The 12,212-nt window shown below is 49.5% G+C and overlaps 1 protein-coding gene across 4 annotated transcripts in view; it reads left to right on the top strand.

Annotated features, from left to right (window-relative positions):
- The window catches only part of SMTN (smoothelin), a 219,956-nt gene that overhangs the window by 121,467 nt on the left and 86,277 nt on the right, over positions 1-12,212 (top strand). For all 4 annotated transcript variants that reach the window (XM_073631099.1, XM_073631082.1, XM_073631072.1 and 1 more), the window contains exon 8: positions 6,319-6,376. In XM_073631099.1, the coding sequence (XP_073487200.1) occupies positions 6,319-6,376 (58 nt within the window). The remainder of the gene's footprint in view (positions 1-6,318; positions 6,377-12,212) is intronic.

The raw sequence follows: 12,212 nt of genomic DNA, 5'->3' as shown, positions 1-12,212 counted from the left end.
AATCTTCAATAAATGCACAGGTTTACATTGAAATTTTGGACACTTTTCCATAGTTGCCAACATTGTAAAAAAAAAATGTGGGACACTTTTGTGGCTGTAGGCGGAGCTGTCCAATAATTAGGGGGCGGGGCATTCGTCAGCAGGCGTGGCCTAGCAAAAATGGACAAGTGCGGCGCGCGAAGCCGCGGCGAAAAATGGGCGTGGCTTACGTAAAATTGTGGGCGTGGCTTAAATGGGCGTGGCTCTAGAGGGTGTGGTTAGAGTCTGAAATGAATGAGGGGGAGAGAGGGGGAGAGAGGGGGAGAGAGGGGGAGAGAGGGGGAGAGAGAGGGAAATGACGGGACAGCAGCCCCAGATCCTACACAATAAAAATATGTGTATTCTAGAAAGTTTAACAATCAGCAGATAAAGATACTCCAAACACCTGGTGTTAGCACTTCAATCATCCCGGCACCATGGTTGTTATGGTGTCAGGATGATTGAAGCGCATTATTTCTATTATTATATTGTAATATAAAATGAAATCATTCAACTCACCATAATGCAGAATCAGTGGGATCCCTGAGCGTGTCACCAGCCACGTCACCAGCCACGTCGCCTGCCACCAGCCGTCCGTCCTTGCTTCAGATGTCCGAGCAGAGTCCGTCCTTGCATCAGATGTCCCCGGCGGAGCCCCCCCTCACACCAGGAGTCCCCGGCGGAGCCCCCCCTCACACCAGGAGTCCCCGGCGGAGCCCCCCCTCACACCAGGAGTCCCCGGCGGAGCCCCCCCTCACACCAGGAGTCCCCGGCGGAGCCCCCCCTCACACTCAGGAGTCCCCGGCGGAGCCCCCCCTCACACTCAGGAGTCCCCGGCGGAGCCCCCCCCTCACACTCAGGAGTCCCCGGCGGAGCCCCCCCTCACACTCAGGAGTCCCCGGCGGAGCCCCCCCTCACACTCAGGAGTCCCCGGCGGAGCCCCCCCTCACACTCAGGAGTCCCCGGCGGAGCCCCCCCTCACACTCAGGAGTCCCCGGCGGAGCCCCCCCTCACACTCAGGAGTCCCCGGCGGAGCCCCCCCTCACACTCAGGAGTCCCCGGCGGAGCCCCCCCTCACACTCAGGAGTCCCCGGCGGAGCCCCCCCTCACACTCAGGAGTCCCCGGCGGAGCCCCCCCTCACACTCAGGAGTCCCCGGCGGAGCCCCCCCTCACACTCAGGAGTCCCCGGCGGAGCCCCCCCTCACACTCAGGAGTCCCCGGCGGAGCCCCCCCTCACACTCACACTCAGGAGTCCCCGGCGGAGCCCCCCCCCCCACTCACACTCAGGAGTCCCCGGCGGAGCACCCCCCCACTCACACTCAGGAGTCCCCGGCGGAGCGCCCCCCCTCACACTCAGGAGTCCCCGGCGGAGCCCCCCCCACTCACACTCAGGAGTCCCCGGCGGAGCCCCCCCCACTCACACTCAGGAGTCCCCGGCGGAGCCCCCCCCACTCACACTCAGGAGTCCCCGGCGGAGCCCCCCCCACTCACACTCAGGAGTCCCCGGCGGAGCCCCCCCCCCCCACTGACACTCAGGAGTCCCCGGCGGAGCCCCCCCCCCACTGACATTCAGGAGTCCCCGGCGGAGCCCCCCCCCCCCCCCACTGACATTCAGGAGTCCCCGGCGGAGCCCCCCCCCCACTGACATTCAGGAGTCCCCGGCTGAGCCCCCCCCCCCACTGACATTCAGGAGTCCCCGGCGGAGCCCCCCCCCCCCCCCCCCCACTGACATTCAGGAGTCCCCGGCGGAGCCCCCCCCCCCCACTGACATTCAGGAGTCCCCGGCGGAGCCCCCCCCCCCCCACTGACATTCAGGAGTCCCCGGCGGAGCCCCCCCCCCCCCACTGACATTCAGGAGTCCCCGGCGGAGCCCCCCCCCCCCCACTGACATTCAGGAGTCCCCGGCGGAGCCCCCCCCACTGACATTCAGGAGTCCCCGGCGGAGCCCCCCCCCACTGACATTCAGGAGTCCCCGGCGGAGCCCCCCCCCCCACTGACATTCAGGAGTCCCCGGCGGAGCCCCCCCCCCACTGACATTCAGGAGTCCCCGGCGGAGCCCCCCCCCCACTGACATTCAGGAGTCCCCGGCGGAGCCCCCCCCCCACTGACATTCAGGAGTCCCCGGCGGAGCCCCCCCCCCACTGACATTCAGGAGTCCCCGGCGGAGCCCCCCCCCACTGACATTCAGGAGTCCCCGGCGGAGCCCCCCCCCCACTGACATTCAGGAGTCCCCGGCGGAGCCCCCCCCCCCACTGACATTCAGGAGTCCCCGGCGGAGCCCCCCCCCCACTGACATTCAGGAGTCCCCGGCGGAGCCCCCCCCCACTGACATTCAGGAGTCCCCGGCGGAGCCCCCCCCCACTGAAATTCAGGAGTCCCCGGCGGAGCCCCCCCCCACTGACATTCAGGAGTCCCCGGCGGAGCCCCCCCCCACTGACATTCAGGAGTCCCCGGCGGAGCCCCCCCCCACTGACATTCAGGAGTCCCCGGCGGAGCCCCCCCCACTGACATTCAGGAGTCCCCGGCGGAGCCCCCCCCCACTCACATCAGGTGTCCCACAGCGGTGCGCGCGCTCCCCCCCCACCTAGAACCCCCGCCCCTTTCCATATCAGACTGGCAGCGGGGCGGGGGGTAGGCGGGGCGGGCCGAGGCGGGGCAGGGGGTGGGCGGCGACGCAGAAGCTTCGTCTAGCCCCCCCAGCCGTCTTCCTGAACTTCCACAAAATGGCGGCCGGCGGAGACAATGTCTCCGGCCGCCGACCTCTGGCGGCGGCTGTTTCAAAAACGGGAACCGGATTTTTCGGGACATTTCCCGGGACACCACAAATCCGGGAATGAAGTCCAAGTCCCGGAAATGTCCCGGGAAATCCGGGACAGTTGGCAGCTATGCTTTTCTTATCCCATCTATTGAAAGGATGTTTGGGGATGATGAAATTATTTATCAAGATGATAATGCATCTTGCCATAGAACAAAAACTGTGAAAAAATTCCTTGAAGAAAGACACATAAGGTCAATGTCATGGCCTGCAAACAGTCCGGATCTCAATCCAATTGAAAATCTGTGGTGGAAGTTAAAGAAAATGGTCCATGACAAGGCTACAACCTGCAAAGATGATTTGGCAACAACAATCAGAGAAAGCTGAAACCAGATTGATGAAGAGTACTGTTTATCACTCATTAAGTCAATGCCTCAGAGATTGCAAGCAGTTATAAAAGCCAGAGGTGGTGCAACAAAGTACTAGTTGATGTGTTGGAGTGTTATTTTGTTTGTTTGTTTTTCATGATTCCATAATTTTTTCCTCAGAATTGAGTGATTCCATAATTTATTCCCTGTGCTTGTTCTATAAATCTAACTGTTACTGGCCACCACAATTTATTTTTCTTGATTTCTTTTAGTGTTTCTTAAAGCCAGAAAGTTGCCATTTGAAATGCCTTTAGTTTTTGGCCATGTCTGTGATCTGCTTTTTTTTTTTTTCTACAACAATAAACAACTGAAGGAACATCCTCAGGGACTGGTGATTCCATCATTTTTGCCAGGGGTTGTAGGCGTTGCTATTTTACAGGTGTTTTTGCTGAGTTTTGCAGCGTTTTTGTACAGACTTTTTCAAGGTTAAAAGGTCACCAACGTAAAAGCAGTAAAACGCCTGTCACCTGCCAAAAAAAGAAGCTCCTGTACTTTTTTGAGTGACGGGTGCTTTGCTTCAGGCAACAGAACGCTCAGATGTGAACAGGGGCCATTGAAATGAATGGGATTTGTCTTGTTGGCCATTTTTAGAGCTGAGGCTTAAAGCAGAAAAATTCCCAAAAAGGTGTGAATGGAGCCTTAAGGCTGTCAGCAGATCGGCCTTTACAAACTCGGCAGTGCCTAAAAATGGAGAGCAACTGAGCATGTGCAGAGCAGGGTGAGAGTGTATTACTGAACTGTATAGACGCTTAATTTTAATGTTTTGCTAACTATACCAGTAAAAGGGGCCAGCCTGAAGTGACCTAGAAGGACTTAATTGGCTAAAGTTACCTGCCTGTCCACCCTTGTACACAAAGCTTACTGTACAAATTCGTTAATTTCTGACTTGACTCTCACACATGTGCGGGAGTGATGTTATCCCCACACAGGCAATGAAAGCAGCTGGTGATTGAGACCAAGAAGCCGGCCAGCCCAAGATGTCAGCGGCTGGGCGGAGAAATCCAGGATACCGCATCGCATTCCACTTTAAAGTGTAAATAAACCCAGCAATTTAAGGGCCTCTCATATGGCCCTTTTCATCGGTCCGCCATCAGTTTTTCAGGTGGACCCAATCAGATTCTCCAGTCCCCTCTATAGAGCGGCGGGTGTCAATGGATATGTGTATACACACCGACATCTGATCCTGTCTGCTAAAAACAGACAGATGAGGATCATTTCCCCATCCATCTTATCTGACTGGATAGCGGTCCCTTTACATCCTAACGAGTTGAGCGGGCTGCTTTTGCAGAGCGGACATGGACCAGACATCCACCTGCTCAGCGGGGATCAGCCGACAGATTTCCTGCTGAGCACTCAGATGCCAGGGGGCCTGACCACCAAAAACCGTTAAATTCAAAGGATGTCGTGAATAATAACAGTTGACTTGTGCTCCCGACCAAACTGTCAAGCCATCAAATTGCTGGAGTCATAACTGACATGTACAGTATCATGGTAACTGCAGATCAAACCGAGTTTAAGATGGCAGCTTCCTTGGCTGTAAGACCATGTTCACACCATATGAGCGTAAAAACCAATGGAAAAAATGCACAGATTTCACTTGCAGAGACATGAGTTTACATCAGATTTCATTGTGCGTTTCAGTGAACTTTTATGCAGGTCGACATCAGTTTTCATGTGCGTCATTACTTTTTCTTCTGCCCTGTTCACACCACAATGTTGACACGTTGGTTATTTATTTGTTTATTTTTTTCATACACGTTGCAGATTCGTGCGCAGATTAAAATCTGCGCATGATACCAGTGTTATGGTGTGAACAGGGCACATAGGGAGCATTTTGTTTTCTTTGTGCCCTTGCAGAACTCGTGCAGAAAAACTTGTGTCTCTGCATACGGTGTGATCGTGAGGCCTTAGACTCAGTTCATATATATGCGATGCGGGAAACGCAGCGACTACTGTGCGTAGCCGCACCACGCTTAACTTTCACTCCATTCATGTGATCTGCCACTGGTGTCCATGTTAAATTAATGACGCCCCAAAACCGATCGCAAAAAGCAGTTGCGATTTGCAAGAATCAGATCACATGGGTATGAACACCCATGTGATCAGATTCTGGTGCTGCAAACAAAAAAGATCCCTGCACCATTTTTGTGTGGTGCGAATTGAGCCCATACGAAATGAATGGGCTCAAATCGCACTGCAAAGTATCGCATGTGATTAGGGTTGCCATCTCATCCCTTTTAAACCGGAACACGTATTAATTACACAGGTTCTGAGGCTGATTAAGGTGGTAATTAAATTTGGTGCCTTATCTGCATTAAATTAGCCTCAGAATCTGTGTAATTCATATGTGTTCGGGTTTAAAGTGATGAGGTGGCAACTCTACATGTGATTTGAATAGGAATGTGGTGCAATTCCAATCCGAATCACATGCTGTGTCCCGCACTACATGTATGTGAACCCGGCCTTAAAGTGGAAGTAAACCCTCCTATTGTTTTCAGCCAAGGAAGCTGCCATCTTGGCCTCTGTTTAATCCAATCTACACCTGCCATGATGCTGCACACGTGATCAGTTATGCCACCAGCCATTGGATGGTTTGACAGTTTGGTTGAGAGCACAACCAATGGGAGTGTTACATTTCTGGCACGTGCTGGAAAGGTAACTGTTTTATGGATGGGTTTACTTCCACTTTAAGGGTAGGAAGTTTAGTTCTGCAGCAAAAGTGGCATTGAAAACAAAATCGTCTGCCTGCCGTGGCATGCGTGACTTAGGTTGCCTATGCCTGGTGTAGTGTAATGCTCACCTTTTTATGTCCTGAATTCAGCAAAGCCAGTTGCTAGTAACAAAATGAAACTAGTTTCAAAAGACACGCAGAGGAGGCACAAAAATTATAATGTTAGCCACTTTAAAATGGCTGTTGAGGTTTTCCATAAAGAACAGGGATATGAATTTTCTAGTATTGCTGTTTATCAAAGAAACCTAATCATAGTAGTAGCATAGCTATTGTATTAGCGCATGTATTTGAGAACTATTATGATTTGCTTCCTCGTACTAGAAATGGGTGGTTAGCTGAGGACAATTCAGTATACCTAACATAACACTGTTATTTGCCTTCACAGAGTGCTGATAAAGGATCGGCTCCAGAGGAGAAGGCATCAAGGACATTCACAGAGCCAGGTAAGCCTGAGCATATCGTTTTCTCTTATGAAGTTGCATAAAACTACTAAATCTGTTTCTGCTTTACACTTTGGAATTCCAATCTGAATCCTAGAACTGGGTGCTGTATATGAATGAGAAAGGTCTACTCCTTCATAGCAGATACAGGGTTAATTAAAAGTAAAAGGAAACTACAGCAAATACCAATGCAAGGCTTACCCCTTCATAGCATATATGTATGGGGCTGTTTGGTTTTTGCTTTAAAAAAAAAAAAAAAAAGGTACCAAGAGTAGTAGCAGTTTTTTAAATTTTTTTTTCTTGCTATTGAAACTATGAAAATCTTTGCTTGTTCATTGAAATTCATGTAGTTGAGAATCTGAATCCCTACTATTGGGAATACAAAGTGTAAGACTGTTACATACTGTTAATGTAATCATTTTTGTTGCTGCCTAACTACATTGTAGCGTTTGTAATAAGCTCTGCTGCTGTTTGAAAGTATTTTTGTTTTATAGATCCAGCTTGGGAAAATGTGGGTATGCATATCTCATACCTGAATTGAAAATCACTGTAGTAGTCGATGTTACTACAGTGATAGCTGCACCACTGCCATTCATACATTGTAGAACAAACTTTTTTTTTTTTTTCTTTTTTTTTTGTGCGTTTGTATACAAAGTGTTCTCTCATTGGATGAGGTAGGGGATTATGACGTTGCCACCCTCTCCTCTCCAATCAGAGAATGTCTTGTATTCATTTAAATACTAGGTATTTCATGAATGGTAGTAGTGTTGTGTGAGCAACCCCATGTGATCAGTGTGCAGAGGAGAAACACAGAAGTCTCTTAAAACCCAAGCAGAACCCGGATGGTCGTGGCTATTACTAAAGTATCACCAACTACTATAGTGGCTTTCGGTTTCCCGAGTGGCCCATCAAGAATGAGATCTGTACTTACATGTTGCCAAGCTGGAACAATGTAGGTATGCAGTACACATAATTCCTAGAGTTTAGGTAGAACATACGACAGAAGGTCCTGGTCTATCGTGTGCCAAGCCTTTTTTTTTTTTTTTCTTTTTTTCTTTTGCGGTTTCAAACTAGCTTAGCTGTAAAATACTTATGAAGGGGGAGCTAAAACAGAGACTATGAATCCTATGTTTGCATGTAGATAAGAGGCATCTTAACCCCTTCATGACCAGGGTCAAAACCAACCTTAATGCCCACCCCCAATTTTGCAACTTGTGTTAATAAAACTGTACAGATCATAACTACTTTGTGTATCCAGGTGGATTATACCTCCCCCTTTTTTTTTTTTTTTTTTTTTTTTTTTTTATTTAGTTAGCTTTTATTTACGCAGTTTTTTTTTTTTAAGCCGTTACAATGACCCACCACCAAAAAAGCATGCAAAGTTTGGTGCCAAAACCGATACCGAAAATGAAAAATACACTAGGCCGAAAACCGATACCGAAAATGACCAATACTGAAACTTATTTTTTTTTAAATATTTTTACACAGGAGATGCTCAGAGACTGGGGACATGGTACAGTAGATGGTCAGAGATTGGGGACATGGTGTCCCCAGTGCAGCCAGTTAGCCAGCCAGCCTGCCTGTGTCCCCAGCGCAGCCAGTTGGCCAGCCTGCCTGCCTGTGTCCCCAGTTGGCCAGCTAGCCTGTGTCCCCAGTGCAGCCGGCCAGCTAGCCTGTGTCCCCAGTGCAGCCGGCCAGCTAGCCTGTGTCCCCAGTGCAGCCGGCCAGCTAGCCTGTGTCCCCAGTGCAGCCGGCCAGCTAGCCTGTGTCCCCAGTGCAGCCGGCCAGCTAGCCTGTGTCCCCAGTGCAGCCGGCCAGCTAGCCTGTGTCCCCAGTGCAGCCGGCCAGCTAGCCTGTGTCCCCAGTGCAGCCGGCCAGCTAGCCTGTGTCCCCAGTGCAGCCGGCCAGCTAGCCTGTGTCCCCAGTGCAGCCGGCCAGCTAGCCTGTGTCCCCAGTGCAGCCAGACTGTGCAGGGGAAGAGAGGAGAGCCGCCGCCGCCGCCTGGTTGATTAGAGCTCCCCAGACAAAGTTCCCCCGGCAAGGGGTAGGGGCTGTATGTGGGTACACACAGCTATTGAAATGAAGGCTGTTATGTTCCAGGCGCTCTAATCAACCAGGCGGCGGCAGCTCTCCTCTCTCTTCTGCGCTTTAGGACACCCCCGTAAAGGGCGGCACCAGGGGCAGAGCCCTGCCCCATTTTCGGCTCCATTATCGGCCATTTTTCTCTTTCGGCAAATTGCCGAAAAGGCCGTTTTCAGCCAATATGTTCCGGCGGCCAAATGTATTTTGTCCTATCTAAATACACTAACACAAACACCGACACCAAATATAAAGCCTTTTTGTTTCTTGCCTAAAACACACTGACTCTAACACTGCCTCTAATGGACACCAACATTGGCACTAGCACTGACACTAAGGCCACTTTTACACTGCCGCGACTTAAAAGTCACGCGATTGTGATGCGATTTCAGGGGAATGCCTATGTAAACTTGAGGTCTATGGACCTCAACTCGCATCAAAGTCTGCCCAGAGTAGTACAGTGACTACTTTGAAGTCTGTGAGACTTGAAATCGCACAGATATGAATGGTTATCATTGGGACTCATGGGGTACGACTTGTAATGTGACTCTGATGTCCAAAGTCGCAGGAAAAGTCGCACAAGTGTGAAAGGGACCTAACACTCGCAGTAACTGACATCTATACTCACTAAACTAGATTAAAAAAAAAATACTGTGGGGCTATGACCAAGGTTAAATAATTCCCTTGCTATAGAAGTAGGTTATTTATGTACCTCATGAAGCCTGACTGGAATACTTCTAGGACATTGCTAAGAATGTTGCTAATAGAAACCTAGTGTTACTGTTCACCTTCACCATCACACGAGTGAGCTCTCAAACTCTGAGCTCAGTTACTGCATCGTGGGAGACAGTGCATGTGAGGGGGTTTGAATCTGAAAAAGAGGTCACTACTGTGATGAAGAAAAACAGCAACACTAGGCTTCTCTTAGCAATGTCCTATTCCAGTGCGTCCTATAGTATTCCAATCAGGCTTCATGAGGTACATAAATGCTTATCTGCATAGGCAATTTTTTTGGTAAAGGGGAACTATGCCTTTTCTGTTTCAATATTTTTATTAACGTTTCAAGAATGATAGCATGCTAAGGTTTGTCCATGCAGGGGCATCTTCAGACAAGCATGTGAAGAAACAGCGTATGAATGTGTAATGCATAACATAACTAAACTAAACCATAGAGGACCAAGTTAGCTATTGGGTAGATATCACAGGCTATAATACTCTACTCCTCGGAGAACCTCAATCTGTAGTGATAGCCTTCATATCAAGAATGAAGGGAGAAAAGGAGGAAACAGAGAAAGAGAGTAAAGGAGAGCGGCCCCAGGAGAGGGGGAGCACCAAGGCCGCGGGACCCATGCAAGCAAACTTTAAAGTCGACCATAGCTAGTCAGGGGCAGCGACGGGAAAGAATAACTTATTCACGGTTCCCAGATTTTCAAGAATTTTGCATGCAAGTCCCTCAATATACTGGACATCTGCTCATTAACCATCAGAGCGGTCATTCTGATTTTAACCCCCTGGAAGGTAACAGCTGGGGTCTTCCAGGCATGAGCGATGGTCCGCTTGGCAGAAATAAAAAGGTATGAGGCCACTTTCTGCTGGGGTGCAAAGAGGCCCGGTATAGGGCAATGCAAGAGAGCCAGCCGGGCATCCTTTATTCCTTGTGACGGGCCGAAAGTCTGCAATAGGCCTAAGACTCTGGACCAGAAGCCGATCAAACGTGGACAGGACCACCATATGTGTAGGAAGTCCCCACACTGACCACAATTCCGAAAACATCCATCGCTGCTTCCAGGATAAGTGTGGGTGGGCAAGCCTAGCTGGGACCCAGTACCACCGCAGGAGCACTTTATAAGCAGCCTCGAGGGTGGCAGTGTTGAATGAACATTTTGCTATTGTTGTTCAGACTTTACTACAGTTCTCCTCCTCAATACTCGAGCCAAGATCTTGCTCCCACTGTGTGAAACTATGCCTTTTAATCCTTCCTTTTTCCTTTTTTTTTTTTTTTTTTTTTTTTTTGCCCCAGACGCCTTAGAGATCCAGAGATCACTCTGATAACCAATTGGAGGCTATTACAATGATCAAGAGTCAGTCCTTCTGGTTCTCAATCATTAGTGTGAGCCCGAAGGCTGTCACCGATAGCTTGGTCTTAGTGCTGGAAGTGTGTGATTGAGCGCACTTCCAGCACAAACACATGAATACATGCAGCACCCAGGATTAAAGCCCACTTACTAGATGCTGCATATGTTACATGGTCATAAAGTGGTTAAAAGGTGTGTTTTCACAGAGAGGTTTGTAGATATTCTCAAAGTAAACACAATATATGCGATTGTTAGAAACCGTTAATGCTTAGTTGAATTCTCCATACCTCACTTGATACTAATGACTGCCATACATGGCTCGATGCACAGCATGGATGGAGGAATCTTCACTGCCAACTGTTGTTCTTCAGACAGCCGAAACCGTGACTGCATCTCATAATGCAGTCGCTGTTTGGATAATCATTTTTTACCCAGCCAAATAGATTTTAAATACTTTTTGTTGAGCCAGGTGGGTCTTGCCAGGACACCCAGAGTTCAACTTTCAGTCAATTCAGCAGAACTTGGCTAAAATGCAAGCTGACTATTTGGGCCTTAAAGCCCGAACTGTGGGCTTCTTAAAAACAACCTTCAAGGTTTTTCACCTTAATGCATTTTATGCATTAAGGTGAAAATCCCTTTGGTAGTGCAGCTGCCCCCACCAGAGCCCCCCTTTTTACTTACCTGAACCTGATCGTTCCAGCGATTGGGACGAGCACAGTAGCTCCAGCCGCTGTCTCGGGTCTTCGTTGGATAGATTGATAGCAGCAGGAGCCATTGGCTCCCGCTGCTGTCCATCAAATCCAGTGACACGGAGCCTGGTGGCAGGGCCGAGTCCTGCTGTCTGTCAATGGACGCAGCAGCAGGACTCAGGAGCGCTCCTGCGCGGGTGCCCCCATGGTATGCAGCTCTCCGTGGGGGCACCCAAGAAGAGGAGGAGCCAGGAGCACCGCTGAGCGACCCCAGAAAAGGAGGCTCGGGGCCACTCTGTGCAAAACCCTTGCACAGAGGAGGTAAGTATGACATGTTAGTTTTTTTGTTTTTTTTTGTTTTGTTTTGTTTTGTTTTTTTAATATAACAAAGCTTTACAATCCCTTTTAATTAAATAATCTTTCAGCTGGGCTGTGCCCACACTGCAAGGGTTAATTTCTCAATTATATCTAGGGGAACAATAAAAGATATTTTTCCGATCCCTGCAGTATCTTAACCCCCATGCTCAACTAGTCCAAGATCCTGACGTCATCAAAACTAAATTAGGGTACGTAGCCCTGCACTGAAACATGAGGACGCCGCGGGACAGACCACTGCTGGATTGTGAAACTGTTTCTCTTCTCTCCTAGACAAACAAGCAGTTGACACTTACAGTGCAGATGCAGCCCCACTTCAGGGGTAATTTATTTCCTGGAGTTAGGCATTTAGACTGTTTGCATGTTTAAGATTTTTTGAGCACTGCACTTGGCACAATTATACACTTCCACTGCACAATTAAATGTGCAATTTACTTTCCCTTTCAAATGGTCTGGTGTTGTGTGGCAGCCCGCTGTTCTTGGAGAGGTTTGAAAGCCTGTCCTGATTACTGTTTTGCATGCCACCTGCTGGCCAAAAGTGGTAAATGATCTTTTTCATATGTCTTAGAGGTGTTCCGCCCCCTTAAGAAAAAATTTAAAGTCAGCAGGTACAAATCCTGT

The sequence above is a fragment of the Aquarana catesbeiana genome, linkage group LG01 (genome assembly GCF_042186555.1).
Source record: "Aquarana catesbeiana isolate 2022-GZ linkage group LG01, ASM4218655v1, whole genome shotgun sequence".
Taxonomy (NCBI): domain Eukaryota; kingdom Metazoa; phylum Chordata; class Amphibia; order Anura; family Ranidae; genus Aquarana; species Aquarana catesbeiana.
The sequence above is the reverse complement of the archived record's forward strand: the minus strand, read 5'-3'. Positions and strand labels throughout refer to the sequence as shown.